At 45.1% G+C, this 19,121-nt stretch overlaps 1 protein-coding gene across 1 annotated transcript in view; it reads left to right on the top strand.

The window, feature by feature from the left end:
• LOC133134598 (1-phosphatidylinositol 4,5-bisphosphate phosphodiesterase zeta-1-like) overlaps nucleotides 1–19,121 on the top strand; it is a 38,365-nt gene that overhangs the window by 16,607 nt on the left and 2,637 nt on the right. Inside the window, exons 7-9 of the mRNA XM_061250807.1 lie at nucleotides 3,506–3,622; nucleotides 8,350–8,522; nucleotides 15,625–15,751. Coding sequence (XP_061106791.1) covers nucleotides 3,506–3,622; nucleotides 8,350–8,522; nucleotides 15,625–15,751 — 417 coding nt within the window. The remainder of the gene's footprint in view (nucleotides 1–3,505; nucleotides 3,623–8,349; nucleotides 8,523–15,624; nucleotides 15,752–19,121) is intronic.

Genomic DNA, 19,121 nt, shown 5'->3' on the forward strand with positions numbered 1-19,121 from the left:
TCCATTATTAGTAATGTTATCCTTTCAAGACAAGTCAATGAGAGCAACTCATTACATAATAGGACGACTACTGTTAAATGGTCATAGACTAACAGCCAGAGCACTGGAGAAACTTACTCCAAAAATAATGTCCCACCCCAAGGTCTGAGCTGAGAGTTTAGTGCCAACTGGGAGCAGTACACAGGTGTGTATGCTGCTCGTGCAGCAGTGGCAGAAACACTGTCGGTTCACCCACCGTCAATGTTAGAATAATTACCACCAGGTCCGTTACTAAACTGGGTTTATTTGCTCAACATTCTCAGCAAGCTGGTCCTCAACCCTTCCCTGTTGCATGTCTATATCAGCGTAATGCTTTAATTACTGAATCACTTCATTCCTTCAGTCAAAGTCTTCCAATCATAATGTAGTGTGAGACTTACAAACGAAAGGTCAGAGACGTCATCTGAAAGTCCTTAATCAGAATTTAGTGACTTTGACTATGTATACCACATTCAAGAATGCTGTCTTTGAATATTTTCTCAGAGAGAAAATAAACATAATCTCAGCAAACATTTTGCTGTGTACTTAATGGGTCTATTTATACAAAAGCTCGCTTCAGAAGACCCTCATCAAATCTAAATATGGTTATCTATTGTTTTCTATTTGCAATGTTTACTAGAATTAAAATTCTTCTTGGCAATGAAAGACACTTGTAGTAAAAATATAATGTCCTGGCCAAGGTAATATAGATGGTAAGTGTAAACTTTTGGGACAGCATTCGTGTTCTAGGCAATATTTTAAATGCAGGACACGGTAAGCAGTGAGACAGCTTGCACTTATTTACTCTTTAGAAAGGAAAGTGCACAGAGAGATTGGAATCAAAGCCAGAACGATGCACATTACCTGCCTACAGTCTTTCCAGCACAGGGAAGGGACTGGGGACCCCACAAACAACAGTGAGAGGAATTATAATCCGCTCCTCTCCACGGGTAACTTTCATATTCACTCTGCCAATGGTAGCTCTGAACGTCACTCTCTCACTTCAGTTCAATTCAAAATGCTTTATTGGCATGGAATACAAACTGCAATACTGCCAAAAATCCAAAATACTTTTGCTCAATTACAAAAATGAGACATAATGCAGTGTAATGACATAAATTGGACAGTTTACGTGGCTACAGCCCATGTAGGTCAGGGAGTCTGCACGGGCCACACTAGTTAGGTCTGAAGTTTATCAATCAATTATGCATCTCAAAAGGTAACAAGCCTGCTGTACCGGAAAGAAAGCAAAAATTTCATGATGGACTTTTTTTCATTTGCCCGATAGATGAAAGCCAAAAAGGCCAGCTTTGTTTGGACAATGAAAATAATCAGCATCATCCTTTAGCATAAGGAGGGAAATCTCCAAGCATACCTGCCTTTTATTGCCTTGGCATTATAGCTTATGGCTACTGGAGAGGAAAGGGCCTTTTGTTTTTATTTGCCCACAGAGTTTATTTAACTGATATTGCTTTTGAGAACTGTAATAACCTTCAGATCGTGTGGCCACTGCACACTGCTTAGGGATGCAGAGGTTCACAGCTGCTTCTGCTAAAAGACCGTCCCTGACAGAGATTTTTAATCGACCTGCCTTCACACATTGGTGGAGAGGGCTCAGATTCTTATCTGCGGCAGTATGGCGCTCTATTGGGCAAAAATATGTTTTTCATTTAGCTGACATTGTGCCATCTCCTACTAAGCACACTGCCATTTTGTCAAAGGTGCTTTCATTTCTGTTTGCTAGACAAGCATGTTGTGTCAGTTTTGCAAACAGTAGTTGAACGTTGCTCTGATTAGGAAATCGGTTGTCATCAAGACATGCCCTTTTGAAAACCAATTATAAATTAGAATATATGAAAAATTCATTAGTTTTATGTTGTCTTTATGGCACTGCATTCTCGCCTCAGTCTTCAACACAGAGCTCTGTCGCTGTCCATCTGCTGCAATAATAATAAGTCAGACTTCGCTTTGTACAGCCAAGAGACATAGTGTATATTATAGAGCAGCAGAACAGTTTGTTATGACAGGTCTAGTTTTAGTCGTATTAAAAATGGAAGAAATGACACCAGAGAGCAAATTACGGTCTGCACCTCGGGCACCCACCCCTCTGCCTCAGACGCCCATCGCCTTCTGCGCTGCGATTGGTTCCCGGGCTCTGACTGACAGCGCAGTGAAAGCCCAACAGGACTGCCGCGCGAGAGGTAGTCATAGTGAGGGAAGAGTAATGGGAGAAGACGAGAAGAAGTGCAGCCCAAAGCTGTCTCTAGCTTTTCAAATGACTAAACACACGACATGAGTCAAATCAACTGAAACAAAAGAGTTTAGAGCCAGAAGAGAAACAATATGGAACTACAGACCCCATTGATTCACCGCTATAGAATGCAATGCCTGTAAACACCTAAAGCGGTGTTACTGTCGTTTGAATTTGTGTGTGTAATGACGCTTTAAAAACAGAATACTATTGGATATGAAAAGCTATCAGTTACGGGTGACCATTAAATACTTGTAATTGGTAGATACACGAACACACACAAACCAGCATACATACACACTCACAAAGTGATACAGTTTTATGGATGCATCTGTTTCAGATATATTTGTTCTGTCTATGTCTGCATATAGGGCCCTTGTGTTTATTGATGAACATTCAAAGTCTAGCTCAAAAGGATCTTGAAAATGGGAGTTTAATAATTCCATTTGCTACAGAACTCACTTTATTCAGCGAGGTTATCTGAACTCACAACAATATCTGAAATGCAGAACATAAACACAACCTGACATTTAGAAGAAAAAAAAAAAGGCTGAGAAGTTGGTGCAGATCCAAAAACTATTTAACTGACAAGTAAACAGTGGCCACAAAAAACATTTTAAATCTATTTGAAAAAGAGGCTAAGATGAGGAGGGATAAAAATCTGTTCACAGCTACAATATTTCCCCAGTCGATTCAGTCAATCCTCCTCACCAAAAAGTCCAACAATTAGGCACATTCATTTACTGCTTTTCTATCTAGAGCAACTTCCAATCCTCAAATGGCCTGATGGATGAAATGCATTTTGCAGGAGAAACAAGAGAGACAATGAAGTGGGTACACACTTTCAGTGAATGGGCACCATGGGAGAAACTGTGAGCAAATAAAAGGATATCAGAATAAAATTTAGTGCCACTATTAATAGCACCATTATGTCAAATCACGCTGTTTATACAGTGACAAGAAATGATCCCAAAGAGCACTGTTTATATCAACCAAAAATACATGCACCCATGCACGCACACACACTCCACACACACTATTTTGGCATATATCATATTTCATTGCTCAGCTGGGTTTCATTGCACAGCAGGAATATGTTAAAAAGTTCTTATTTTCCAATCCATTTGGAAAAAAAAAACATGATTAACTTCAATGTTTATGTCCATGGTAAAAAAAGACATTGAAGATGTCACACCTGGCACCCTGGGTAATGAGGCCATGGTCTGTCCTCCTCAGGTCTGGAGTTCATCCTCCACAACACCAGATTCATCAGTAGGATTTACCCGGCCGGCTCCCGCGCCCTGTCCTCCAACTACAACCCCCAGGAGTTCTGGAACATGGGCTCCCAACTGGGTAGGCATCAGTCTCACCGCTGTAGTAGTTCAGTACTATTCAAACCCTTAATAAAAAGGGGCAAAGAAGGCCGTGAAAAATGACACAGAAACACACTGTGAAGTGAATAGCACTGTTACCCCACTGCAAGAAGGTCCTGAGCGGGGGCCTTTCTGTGTGGAGTTAGATTTTTTTATATACCTATAAATTAAAGGGTTTTCTGAGTACTTTAAGCAAATGTTATCTAATGTGATCCAGTAGTGTAATCTAATCTAATCAAGCAATTTTTTAAATAACTGTCACATATGCCTTATACATACTGTATGTATAAACACATACGGACATGCACACTTTGTCTCCATAACCTCTTTGTGCAGAAGCACAATCCCAATTTCCGCCTGTTTCATACGGTTCTGTTTAAAGACTCACTCAAGACTGAAATCAGCATTGAAGGCAAATGGTGAAGCTACTTGCAGTTTAATATTTCAGGTTGTAAAAACGATTTCCCTATACTGTGAAGGATTCATTTCATATTATCATAAGAAATATCAAAGGAATAACTCTGGCAAAGCCTTGGAGCATGCACAATGTTCACCAGTGCAGGCACACGCATGCAGGCACACTCACACTCTCACTCTCACACTCACACTCACTCTCACTCTCACTCTCACACTCACACTCACACTCACACTCACTCTCACTCTCACACACTCACTCTCACACTCACACTCACACACTCTCACACTCACTCACACATTCACACACACTCACACTCACTCTCACTCTCACACACTCACTCTCACACTCAGACTCACACTCCCACACTCACTCTCACACTCACTCTCACACTCACACTCACACATGCCCCAAGCCTAGATCCAGAATGCTGAAGATGTCACCGCGTGACCGTTAAACTGCTTTATTGATGAGTCATCATGTGATATTCTGTTATGTTTACACATACCTCCTCAAAGAGATGATGATTTAAAAATATTGCAGACGGTGCGCAGCATTAAACCACCGTAAAACAGCCCAAACGACTTTGAAGACTTAATTTGTACAGAATGACAGATATCTGGGCCTGCGCTGTCTGTGCACGTAGTCCAGTCAGACACAGCATCCATTACCCGCCTCAGAACTAACAAGTGAGCCAAAACACCCTCAGAGCTCACAGCTCCCTGCTGTAGACCGAGCAGAGCTCCACTTTTCCCTTCACTGCCTGTGTTCAGTCGAAAGCACTGCCCCTGAGACCTCTGGGTGAGCAAAACAAACCCCAAAAACAAACACCAAGCAGGCAGGTCAATGATCAATATCAGTCAACGCCACTTTATAAATGCGAAAAATCATGCATGCAGTTTTTGGGGGTTTTTATTTGGCTCAGAACATATTCAGCAAATTGTACTGGTACTACTTTACTCCCACTGAAAACGCAAGCGTTTCACAATGGATCGTCATTAACCATGTCAATGTAGGACCAAGAGGCCTGTCAATTTATATGTAAGCTTTGAACAGTTCTCATCCTACCCATTAATTACAGAACATGTCCTGAAATTATATCATATCCATGATGAGTGATGTTGCAGCTTATGTAGGATTTTCACTTTTTTTTAAATCCAGTTTACACAGAATGCATCAATTGTGAGCTACCAGTGATAAGAAATATGAGTTTGGATGCTTTGTTTAGTATGCAGAAATGATATGACTGGGCATAGCAATAATACAAAAATACACATCAGGCCCTGATATTCTATTAGCTTTGCCAATTACTTTTTTTTCTTTAGTTGCAATAGTTGCAAAGTAATTTGTGACCGAGCCTTGGCTTTTTAAGAGCACGAAAGCTATTCGATACTTTAAATCAAAGTCATTAACAAGAAATTAGATATAGATTTGCAACATAAACAACATATTGAACAATGTTTTGCAGGTCAACTTTCTGCATAATAATACACAAACAGCTGGGACAAATTAAAATTGAAAATTAAAACTCTTAATGCTTAATGCTTGCAAGGAGGTTTTGCCCCTTGCATGTTTATTTTTTCTGCTTCCTTTTTGTAGTCAGTGGTACAAATATATATTTGATACATATTGTATATTTGGGGAGCGATACAAGGCAGTGCAAACAGCCTGGCATCAGTGGCCACAGCCGTTTCCTCCTGGGGGATAGTTTGTCCTCTGGCTAGCCTGCATGTAGGACTCAGGGGAGCAGGCTAGCAGGGTTTTTTTTGTAGTGTAAGGGGTCCGTTGTTTGGAGGACTCCAAATGACATGTCCGCACACGTTCCCATGTCATCAGTCAGCACTGGCGATTCTCTCTGTGTGTCATGACAACTGAACACACATTGTCACTGAAAAATGTCTCCAGTCTCCCAAGTACTCTCAGAAGTTAAGGTTGTGTATATTTGTATACTTCCACATGAGCCTGTTTGGACCACGTCCCCTGTGCATTCACTGTGATGCACTGTAGTAGGCAGCCAAGAGAGTCATTATTGGCACTGAAAAACACAGGAGAGGCCCCCAGGGCATTGTGGGAAGGGAAGCGGGACATCTATCACTGATCTCCTCTGCCGCGTCGGGTCATGCGTCTCCCAGCTGAGCAGCACCACAAAACGACGAGGCAAACCAAACACCACCGGAGACCAGGACAGAAATGGCAGACTACAGACAGGAGGCTGGAGACTGGAGAGTAAACACAGGGAACCTGTCTGAAGTCAGGACACTAAAGGGTAGAAACTTGGGACTGAACGCATGAGTGTGTTAAATACAGGACTAGGACTGTGGTCAGAGAGACCGGGAACAAGAAAAGAGACTAAAGACATACTGTACGAATAGAGACTAAAGACAGGAGAATAGAGTCTAATGGCATGTGAATAGAAACTAAAGACAGGAGAATAGAGTCTAATGGCATGTGAATAGAAACTAAAGACAGGAGAATAGAGTCTAATGGCATGTGAATAGAGACTAAAGACAGGAGAATAGAGTCTAATGGCATGTGAATAGAAACTAAAGACAGGAGAATAGAGTCTAATGGCATGTGACTAGAAACTAAAGACAGGAGAATAGAGACTAATGGCATGTGAATAGAGACAAAAGACATGCAAATAGAGACTAAAGACAGGAGACCTGAGATTAAAGACAGAGCTCTTGACTAAAGACAGGTGAGCAGAGAAAAAAAGCCCACAAACCCAAGCCAGAGCGGATACTAAAACAGACATGTCGAGAGTAGCGATCGCACACTATACATACTATCCGACACCGTAGACTACAGCCTCGCTCAGTGCCGAGCAGCAACGCCGCATCTGCAAGTCTGCAGATACTACAGCCCACGCTTCAACTGCCATATCTCCTGCAATATTAAACCAGAGTGCGTTCGTGCTCGGGCGAAGACGAAGCCTTTCAGTGCGTTCAGGAGGAAAGCCGTAGCAGCTCCCGCATGGTAAGCGAGGATTTTATTACCTCCTCGGGGACTTCCGCACTCATTCTTCAGTTCCGTAAACAATCACAGTCAACAGGGATTCACTCTCCTGAAAGGCAGTTTTATAACCACGGTATACGCGATGATGATTATGATACCATACATGCAGTACAACGGATAATTTGTTTATCTTGTAGATTCTCCTCTAGCTTTAACAAAGGCTTCGCCCCAGCGATGGTTTGAAGTGAGGCCTATAGATGCCTACTGTGGTACAGCTATCAATCACAGGGCGCTGGTTGGGTTCTGCTCATGTTCCCAGCATGCAGTTCTGGTCCCAGGGGCTCAGTGGAGGGTCATGGTAGACTCTCCTCCCCAAACAAGACCTTCACACTGACCACTCAGCGTTGTCCATGGCCTCCAGAACATTCTGCCCACACTAACCTCAGAAGTCTTCAGATCAGTTGTGCACGTTGGGTTGCTCAGCAATGCTCCTTGTACATATGCATTTCACTCATGTGGCGGGTAGTGTATTGGAAGCCAGTGTATTTCAAGTAGTTTTCAGAAAGTTGACAAAGGGAGGGCAGCCAAGTAATTCTGTTCACACTAGTGTTCGTTGTTTTTTGGGGTTTTTTCAGAACAAAAGTTATGCAAAATTTTTTTTAATTCTGCTTTCATTTAATATATATTATATATAATATATATTATTTGAAACAGGCGGCACGGATGGTGCAGTGGGTAGCACTGCCGCCACACAGCAAGGAGGTCCTGGGTTTGAATCCCCGTCGGCCGGGGCCTCTCTGTGCGGAGTTTGCATGTTCTCCCCGTGTCTGCGTGGGTTTCCTCCGGGTACTCCGGTTTCCTCCCACAGTCCAAAGACATGCACGTTAGGCTGATTGCCTAAATTGCCCGTAGGTATGAGTGTGTGAGTGAATGGTGTGTGTGCCCTGCGATAGACTGGCGACCTGTCCAGGGTGTATTCCTGCCTTTCGCCCAATGTATGCTGGGATAGGCTCCAGCCCCCCTGCGACCCTGATCAGGATAAGCGGGTTCAGATAATGGATGGATGGATGGATTATTTGAAACATTTCATTATTAATTAAATAATATAATAATAATATCACATTATTTCCTCCATGGCTAAAATATAAGAACCTAAACTTCAGAAATGAGTCTTAGGTTTCTGAATGAAATGTGCTGTAAAGTACTGAGATTTCATAATGACTTTGGTCCCACAGTTACAAGGTTAAACATTCATAAGCTTGGCCAAGATTAGAGCACAGAGCAGACAGAAACCTGAAAGTAATAACGACCTGATGTCTGGATCTTTGTTCCCGCAGTGGCTTTGAACTTCCAGTCCCGGGGACTGCCAATGGATTTAAACAACGGCCGTTTCCGGGACAACGGGGGGTGCGGGTATGTCCTGAAGCCGCACTTCCTGAGGTGCCGTGAGGCGACCTTTGACCCCAGCTCCCTCCCGCCAGACCTGAAGCCTGTGCAGGTCCTGATGAAGGTACCGTGCCTCCATATTGTGCCATCCAGTCCTCCCTGCTCCCTAGCAGGGCCAGGACCTACAGCATTGCACTTCCCAAATTGTGGGCCTGCTAGTAGGCTGTGGTAGCTGCCGAAATGAGCTCGGAGAGCTCGGAGAGTGAAAACTCAACTTTCCATTCTTGCTCAATAGCGTAATCACTTTATTGTGCTGTTTTATTGTCCATTTTATTTTACTGTTTAAAACTGCTGGTGCATAGTTCCGTAGAATATTGAATTTTTTTTGCTATCACATTTTTAATTTTTTAATTTTCTTTTATTCCACGTAGTGTGTGTAGGCTTGATTACATCCACATATGAGCGCGGCACAGTGAGAGCTCTGGCTGTGGAGGACGGATCGTGGATTTGGAGAGTTTAAGGAGCTCTGATTTATGCTCAGATGACAGGCACTCACAGTGATACACTACTGTACTGACTGAATGAATGTGTTTGGATGTGTGCGGAGATCATGTGCAGATGTCATTACGGAGTGAGGAATTAACATTACCTCCACGAGGCCCTGATTTATGATGTTACACTGGGGCATGCTTTATTAAAAATAGCATATAGTACATATATTATATTTTATTACAAAAGCAAACAAGTTCTGGCTACAGGCATGCATCCGGCATCACATGATCGAAGGTCTTGCTGTCGGAGGAGAGAACAACATGTATTTCTTTCAGGAAGTGATTTGATTCTGGAATTGCTTGTGCTTGCGTATGTGGGAGTTTGTGTGGGGGGGGTGGAACGGTGCATGTTGTGTGTCTGTATGTATGTGTGTGTGTGTCTATGTCTGCGTGTGTGTGGGAGGTGTTCTGTGTGTGTGCATGCATCCTTAGTGACAAAGTCGGCATGTGAGAAGGATATTTCTGCAAGTGTAATGCTTGCGTACTACAGTATTCTGCCTGTGAATGTTGTGTGTCTGTATGTGTGTGTGTCCATGTCTCTGTGTGTGGGAGGTGTTGTGTGTTCATGCATCCTTAGTGACAAAGTCGGCATGTGAGAAGGACATTTCTGCAAGTGTAATGGTCAAGTACTACAGTGTTCTGACAATGTTGTTGACAATTCCGTTGATATCACCAAGTAACTGGATGTACCTGGATAACTGGCGGCACTATTGCACAGGGAGAGAGGGTTTATTTGGCACAACATTAGCATTCTCACTGTATGAGTGTCTAGCCATTCAGGCACCTGCAGTCAGACAGCTGCGCATTAATTATCTTCCTCTGATGCTATGACTGCGCAGCTCAGTGCATGGCAACAGGGCGCGTTTCAGGGGAAACGCAGGCTAGTGAGCACTGTCCCAAATTAAAAGTGTAAATCGTAACAATGGGATAGAAAATAAATATTGATAAACTGGCGAGAATACATGGAAAAATCACTATTCTCCACAGAAAGACCGTAATTGCTTCAAATGTGGATTCATAATATCGGATAGCTCCAGCTAATTTTGGATTGATTTTTATCTCCCCCGCCCATTACTCTTTGGGTAATAATTTATAATGTAATGCGCTAACTGGGCCAGATGACATCACCATCTACAAAATGTCCTAGCAGGTCTCACCCCATTTCCTGTCCCAACGCACAGTGACTAGAGTCCCCATTCCCCATCTATACACACACAGTGACTAGAGTCCCCATTCCCCATCTATACACACACAGTGACTAGAGTCCCCATTCCCCATCTATACACACATAGTCACTAGAGTCCCCGTTCCCCATCTATACACACATAGTGACTAGAGTCCTCATTCCCCATCTATACACACACAGTCACTAGAGTCCCCATTCCCCATCTATACACACACAGTCACTAGAGTCCCCATTCCCCATCTATACATGCACAGACACACACAGACACACAGACATGCAGACATACAGACGCACACACACACAGAGACACACAGACACATAGAAATAGATTCACACACACAGAGACACACATACAGTCACACACACAAACACACACATACACACCGGCACAGAGACATACAGATGCACACACACACACACACATAGTCACACACACAAACACACACACACACACACACAGACACACATACATGCAGACATACAGTCACATACACACACACACACACACACAGACACACATACATGCAGACATACAGTCACATACACACACACACACACAAACACACACAGCTACAGCTCTCTGTACAGCACAGGATGAGGCTGGTGGCTTCATACAAACATACACACACACACACACACACACACACACACACAGACATTACCACACTTGCGCACAATCACACACATGCTCACAAACTTTCAAGTTACAAGCCATTAAAGACTGAAGGTCCCTTTAATATTGTACACTTCTGCTCAGTGCAGAAAGGCTTCTTACACTTTGCTTTAGTGCCATCCTTAAAGCATGATGGCTGACCTGAGTCCAGGCCACCTGAAAGTGGGTTTAACTGTGACCCAGAGTGCATCACTGCTCTCTTTCCCTCTTCATCTGCTCCAGCACTTAAACGCACAGCATTTCCCATGAGCCACCTCTTCATAATTCATGTCATTCATGTCATGTCATATGCGTGGGAAAGCACAGATGTGTGTTTGGCAGCGGGGGGATGAGAATAAGGGGCCACTCCTTCTGAGATGGTAACGCACCCAAAGACGGGTGAGGCCCAAGGCAGGGAACGCACTCCAGCATCACCAAATGTGACTCGGTGTCACTAGGAGTGACCCATCATGTGCCACGGAGGAGTGAAAATATGCAGGTTTTACTGATTTCTCTAATTAATACACCTTCAACCAGTGAAATCAGCTGTTGTAGTGACTGGTTGAAATGAAAACCAGCATACTCCCAGCCCACCATGGCACATGGCCACCCCTGCTATGAACTGCACACCAGGAGTCCACCTCACTAAGGAACAACATCGCCAGTGTCAGATAGTGAACCCCCCATGGAAAAGTTGCCAGCGGGTCATTTTTCCCATTACAGAAAAGTGACCCCACAGATAAAATGTGAGTATTTATTCTATTCCATAACCTACACTGGTTTGTGTGTTACGGAAAACCGACCCAAATTCTAAAAACCTAGACACTAGAAAAACTGTACTAGCCATACCAAAAACCTCAATAGAAAAGTGCCACTTGATCAGTTTTGCATGGGGCCATATTTCTACATGACAGGCTTAAGTGAATTAAGTGGCTGGCTTAAGTGACTGTTGGGCTCTCTATCATGGGAGTGAATAATGAAAGTTGACATACCTCCCTGAGAGCCGGGGGGGGGGGGGCAGATCGGAGCACACAGCGTGTTGAGGATGTACACAGCCTGGATCTACCTTTCAGTGTCAGTGAGAGATTAATCACCCTCTCCCCGTCCTCCGATGCATCATCCTGACCCACGCCACGGGGCGCATCCCAGAGTCCCCGGAGTGCCGCCTCTCTCCCGATGTGACCGCGAACGAACCCCATATCAACAGCAAGTTTTTATTTCGCCCACTTATCCATTGGGTACGTCCTGAGGCACAGAATCCCTTGTGGGGGGGGATACTCAGTATCAGAGTCCAACCTGACACAAATTCAGGGCAAATATTCAGCCAGGGGCAGCCTGTAGCTTGCGTACATGGCTAGGACCCGGAAGGATGGTGGCTCAAGCCCCGGTGTAGTCACGATAAGATCCATGCAAATGCTGGGCCCTTGAGCAAGGCCCCTAATCCCGCATCGCTCCAGGGGGGATTGAGCCTCACAGGGGGGAGACTGTGATGCGTGTGTGTCCTGGAGTCGATGGATTAGGGTCCGCGTACCCCTGTTGCCAAGAAACGGGACTCCTAACCCCCATGCATGCAGGTTCAATTCCCAGTTGGGGTGGTGCTGTTGTCGAACGACGTACTTCATCCAGAATATCCACGCATGAGGTGCCTATAATGAGGGCAAACAGACCAGAAGTCCTCTGTTCTTCAGGGTGAGTGATCGAGGAGCCGGCGGACTCGCGGCTAAGCATAACAAACGAGGCGACGCGCGGACCGTCCCCGGCTCGATCCATTACCGAGCGCTTTGCAGCCTGACCTGACCCATTTGTCACGCGGATCCTTTTTAACTGCGCCCAGCTGCTGCGCTTTGGGTTTTATCAGTAATGATGATAAAAACGCAGCGGATCCCTGTTATGTAAAACACACCCTGGGGAGCGGCGTACGGAGGGCCCAGCTGCACGGCGCACACCTCACGCTCACCGGATTACTCTCACCCCAACGCCGCTGCCGTCCTCACAACCGCACCTCGGGAAGGGCTTTAGGTGTGGAATGCTGCCACCTAGCTGCCGCAGCGGGTAAAGTGTCCAGGGATGATCCCGCTCTTTTGACGTCATTTGCCCGAAACCGCTTCCAAAGTGTAAGCCCTGAGTTTAAGAGAGCAGATGAACCTCCGTCATCTGTGTTTTCCAGAAACTGGGCACTCATGGCAGAGGTCTTATTCTGTTTATTTCTTTAGGAATTTGTCCACTTTTATACACTTCTCAGTAGTGCTGGAATAATGGGTATTTTCTGAATTGTAATGCTTGGGATCTGAGCATACAGCCTTCTGGTTTCATGACCATTCCCTTACCACCATTACTGATGTACTCTGTGTCAGGGAGGGGAGGCCCATGTTGCATCTGATATGCTGTAAAGATGATAAAGTTCTGTTGAGTTCATGTTCATATGGGCTAAATATATCATGCTGACAGAGGACAGATATTTTCAATAGCCAAGCACTGTGGTTGGGTTAGGAGACTGCTTGGATGGATCACCCATTAAGAAATCAAGGTTGATTTTAAATTGTATTATAACCTATACCCACTCCATCTTCAAGCTCTATTTCCATGTTGTTTGTAATTCACATTGTCTCTCCTACACGGTGTCTTCTGAGGTTCGCTCCTAAGTGACTGGAATGCAGGGAGCGCTGTGAGAACTGCAGTCACGTCCCTGGAAGAGCTCCCAGTGAATGGGTTTTGGTCGGATATAAATAGCCATTTTGTGGCTAAATTATTCATCCCTGGGAGGGGGGGAAGGCCGCGTCTCTGATGCGCAGGCAGACCCCTGGGATTGGCGTGTGTGCCGCGCCGCACGCGCTCGAGGCGATGCGCCGACCTCAGGCAGCCCGGGGCGGCGCCCTGACCCGCTCGCCGTGAGAAAGCACGCTACTCTGCCGTGAGAGTCGCCACAGGGGCACCGCTCCTTTCACAGAGCGCCCCTTTAGCCACTCACCCCCCTCTTTCTACCAAAAAGCACGTTATAGACGCGCGTCTGGTAAACCAGCATTATTTTCCAATCGACTCTCATTTTTGCTGTTGATACTGCCATACTACAAGATTGCTGCCACGTTTCGTCATGCCTGTTCTCAGTAAACAGCAGCACGATTCAAACAGAAGTATGCTCCGAATGCAGAGGTGCAGATTTGGGAAGCGTTGTAGTACGGAACTGTTCACATGTTTTCACCGTATGACAGATGAGTTCCCCATATTACGACCAGTATCACCATTCTGCTCCTGCAACTGCCTCCCCTCACCTGGCTATCACCAGACAGCCGCCCTTGATCTGGATCGACCCGCCTAGGCCAGGACCCCACTGATTCACCCGCAGGACAGCCAGGCAGCCACAGGGCCCGGCAGACGGCCGCCGCTGCATTAGCGAGCTGCAGCAGGCCGAGTTTCTGCTGATGGTTTTTTATTTAAAAATCTCTTTTTGTTTTTGCCAGGGCCTAATTCATTTATCTCCCATTCTGTCCGGCAGGCTTTCCCAGCCCAGGGCCCCACTCGGCTCAGCCCGGCACGCGGGGGCCACTGTGGAAAGCGCTCTTTATAAGTGGGTCAGACCAGCGTGCCCCAGGGATGCACACTGCCCTCAGCGCGGCGTGCTGCCCACAGAACACTCCCTCTTTACCGCTCGCACCAGGCACAGCAGTAGTGATGTCACTCAGCTGACACGCAGAATCCTCACGATCGCCACAACACTCGCATTTCGCAATTAGCACTATTCTTCAGCCAGAAGGTAGAACCAGGACTTTTACTTTCCGACCCCTGGACGTTCCACCTCAGGGCAATGTTGCAGGAAAATTAGTCCCACCTTCTCCTCACCCTGTCCCTTTCCCTGTCCCTTTCCCTGTCCCTTTCCGTGTCTGATGGGTTTACCCAGTCAGGCATTTTCATCAGCGCCCATACACGTGTTCATAATGCATGCAGGCTTGTCTTTGAGCTGGTCACGCCAGCTCCACTCAACTACAGATAAAGCCACCAGCCACTGCCTGCAATTACCCTCTTTTCCACTGTCACACACACATACAACACAGTCTCACACACGCACCAGCCAGCTGTCCTATACTAGAATTTTACATCCAGAGCGGCATGCGAGATCAGAAATAGGACCGGCTTCACAGCTGCATCAGCTGTACAGATATTTCACAAATGTACTATAAATGGTACTTCATTCTCGATTTCACCCGAGCATGCGTGTATGGGATTAGAGATAGCTGGGATCCCTGTCCCCTTCCAGCTGGTGAAAGAAAACAGAGATTTAAGCGTGAAATGTGTGTAAAATTGAAGGGGTAGCTGTTACTTCAGGGAGACAAAGCGAGCACAGAAAACTAGAATCCAGCGTAGAAGTGGCATTAGAAATAGTGGCCGCTTTCACCTGCAGTGAAACGTAACAATTTTTCTTTAAGGTTTCTGTACCTTTTTGAAAAGTGACCCCATAACTTTATGGTGGGGTATGCTGCATAATAGATAACAAATATTTAGTCCTACAAAATGAATCGTCTTCGTTGATACAGGTAGATGTTGATAACTGCAGAATATTTGTGACGTTGCTACAATTTTGCGACATACTAGTGTTGAAAAAATGCCTTTAACCATCATGCTTGTGTCACCTGCCAACGTGAAAATCAATGGCAGCACTGTATCATCATTGGAAGTTCATGACTGATTGATAATAGGTGCATGTTTGCAAGCCTGTAAGCGTTGATGTAAACGGTTGTGTACAGCAGGCATGTATATATAACTGGGGTGGGGCGCAGGGAAAAGGCTGAATGGTTGGTAATTCACTGACACAGGTGTTTGTTCCTGCATTGTTTGGCTCTAGGTGATAAGCGGCTCTAACCTCCCCACCTCGAAGGGCGGAAAGCCTGCCGACCTCTACGTGCGCGTGGAGATAAACGGGGCGGCGCCTGACTACCGCAGGATACAGTGCGAACCCGTCAGGCACAACTGTGAGTGAAACGCAGCACAGGCCTTTCCCCATGATTCACATCCTCACAGTATTGATTTCCTGTGCAGTGGACATCCCCAGAGCTCACTGGCCTGATTGCATTTTACACAATATGCCTTTTCTGATTTGTGCAGAGGAAGTACAGTACCTTCGTTTTTTTGGCTTCTTTCGTACTACAAAACACTGATGTCTTTTAACAACCCTGGTGAATGCATACAGCTGGATATTTAGCTGGATGGAAAGACCCCCTCCCTCTTCTCAGCCACAGTATTATGCTAGCTACTATGACCGACCTTTAGTGTTACTGCTTCCACTTTACGTCAACCCATTACGTCACTCACTCATTATTGCAAAGGCACCCGTATTATCAAACTGGGAATATATTCACTGAACAGGCACATATGCATATGTTCTGCCTGAGAGAGAGAGCGAGCGTGCGAGCGAGCGAGCGAGCGAGCGAGAGAGAGAGAGAGAGAGAGAGAGAGAGAGAGAGAGAGAGAGAGAGATCCAATCATTAGATGAAGCCACCATGACTCAAAACTAAGACCCAATTACTACTCAGTGCGATATGCTGAACATTCTGGGAGAGTATTACATCAATTCTGTGGGATTATTACATCAATTTTAAAATGATAAATGCTGGGATTTCTTCTCTTTAAAACGGAAGAACCAACTTACTACGATTTATGAGCCAATCAGGATGTTCTGTTGTCCTAGGTGGCCTGATATCATTTTGTCATTCACTGGAGCAAGAATTATTAGCCATCATTAGAGAGATCGCTAATGGAGCCCTGTAGCTAAACTAAACCTTCAGCACATAGTAACAAACCAAACAGGGGCAAAGAATCGGACCGCCAATTCTCATCCTTACAAAAAACTGTCCTGCGGGATATCGCCAGGGAAAGGGTCGAGAGACATTTTATTTGGCCAATTCATAGCATTTGCAGCAAGCTACGTGGAATAATTGTCACCTGATACGCTTGCTACAGCAGCTGCGGTTAGGTCACTGGTCACTGCTTCGTCGTCATCTGCTCTGTCCGTTCCCACAGGTAATTCCCATTCCCAAACCTCCGAATGACAACGCATGGGCGATGCGCAAACATTATAGCCGCGCTCGTTCCCACAGCAAGTTCCAAGCCCCGCAAGCACTAGCCTCCAACGGCAGTTAGTTTCATCTTGCAATTCCGCGTGCAATTGAGAGTTTTAAAATGTTCACATTTTTGGCAACTTGCTCTCAGCCTTTCTATTGCTCTTTATTATAGTGATCCCTGCTGAAGAAGGCTTATTATGCTATTTTGATTTGAGCCAACGATCTTACTTGCGTGTCTGCCTTTTAAAGATTGCCGCTCCTCATTTTTTCTTGCTTTGTCTCTGTGAAGACCGTTTTGATTTTGAAACTGTGTTTCCGGTTTCACATTCTCACAATCGCACTTTTGATCGTAAATGTTGTTTAGTTTAGCCCTGCCCTGATGTATGTGGTGTAGGCCTTGGCTTTTTCCTTGAACTTGTTGAAAATGTTTTCAGGTGACTGTGAGCTTTGAGAGGCCCTTAGTGGGATTGTGGTAAGGTCTATCATTCAGGCCCTCACAAACATCTGTACCTTCCTCACAGTCTACTGTAGTTGCACCACTGCCCAGCCCCATAGGCTATCGAGGACAATGCAGATACAAAGAACATTGCTGTTCAGCAATTCAGAGCTGTCTGTTAGAGCTCGGCAGTTTATGATTTATGAAAGGTTCTTTTTGAAGTCTTTGTTCCCTTGACAACATGCACTTTTTTGTTGTGTAAGACATACCTAATGGCCTTGTCTGTTCTTTTTCTGTTATATTTTAGAAATGCTAATTACTTTGTAAAGCAGTTTCACCGTTGTTTAATCCCAATATACAAGGTATAAACTGAATTTGAGAGACAAAAAATGTGGTTTTATTTCCCCTGAAAAGCTGCCTTGACAGTTCTCCATGAAGATTAATAGACTGTTATTTTGTCATTAGGCTTGGTTGTGTGTCCCCGTGTGCATTCTCTGTACTTCTGTCAATAACAATGAAGTCGACAAAACTGTGCTGAAATGCCATCAGTGAACAGTTTAATTGTTTGCGCGCCTTCATCTTTTTTTAATATGCTTATCCTGTACTCGGAAATCCATTCCCTCCCTGTCATTTTCCGTTCAGAGTTGTTATTTCCATTTTCAAAAGCAAAGCACGAGAGCCTCTTGATTAAATTATGCATACAGTAAGTGATGAGAGAGAGAAAAAAATGTAGACAGAAGTGCCATCCCCCATCCCCCTTGCCCCAGCCCCCAGCCCTACCCCTGGGAGCATCAGTCAGCAGTGCCGAGTGATGGCACACTGTGCCAGCCAGTTAATTAATGGAGGCTGTCCTGAGGACACACTCCTTAAACTTCAGGGGAAAGGCGTAGTGTGCTGATCATGGACGCACATTAAAGAGAGCTCTGCTTTCACTCCAGGTCACCAGCGCTACGCATGGCAGGTCAGCCAGAGCCTTGCACACCACACAGGCCATAGGCCCCCCAGCAGCGCGCTCACGTCTCACACGCCGAGTGAAGGCTCCTCATTCAGAGCGCAGACGTCACAGCGTTAAAGATCGTAGCTAATGCCACCTATCGAGGAGTTGTTGTCCTTTTAGATGCTGTTATTTTCCACTTCCTGTGTCAATCTGGACCTACCATCAAGATATACTGCGTAAGAACTGGATGCATCTTCCGCTTACCAGTTCCATGGATTCCTATGGGGGCTGCCCAATGGTGCGAGGCACCAGCTCATGGAGGCTCCCATGTTTTAATATGGGGCTTTTTGGCACCAGAGCCAGCACACTGGGGGTGTTTTTGACACCAGAGCAATGTGCACTGGGTACTGGAAGGAATGAATAGGAATGCAAAAAATCCTCAGTTCAGTGTGAAGTTTAGAATTTGTCCAAAATAGCATAAATTCGCCAGGGTTAAGTCATAGTTTTGAATGAACGTCAATGGGGAAATGAGATTTTTGGCATCAGACGGTTAATAAGCTGCAATATCTCTGATAACGACCGGAGTCTGCAAGCTTCTGGGGGAATGTTAATCCCTGGTCTCTTTGTGCCTATGCATGGAGAAAAGTGCATCTTCCTCTGCATATCAATGGAGAAAAAACTTTTTAGTAAGGTGGAGTTGCACTTGGTTTGCTCCCAGATTTTTGGGTTTTGTAGTTGTTTGCTCGATTATACCAGAGTCTCTCTCAGTCTATCTCTCACCCTCTGCAGCATTATTAAAGGAGTGTTTCTGTGATTATGAAGCAAATATGGCAGGATTTTTTTGTACATTGCTTTTCCTTAATGAGCAAAATGTAAAAATGTGATTTATTACTACTCTCCCTGAATAA

This window comes from Conger conger, chromosome 8 (genome assembly GCF_963514075.1).
Source record: "Conger conger chromosome 8, fConCon1.1, whole genome shotgun sequence".
In the NCBI taxonomy this organism is placed as follows: domain Eukaryota; kingdom Metazoa; phylum Chordata; class Actinopteri; order Anguilliformes; family Congridae; genus Conger; species Conger conger.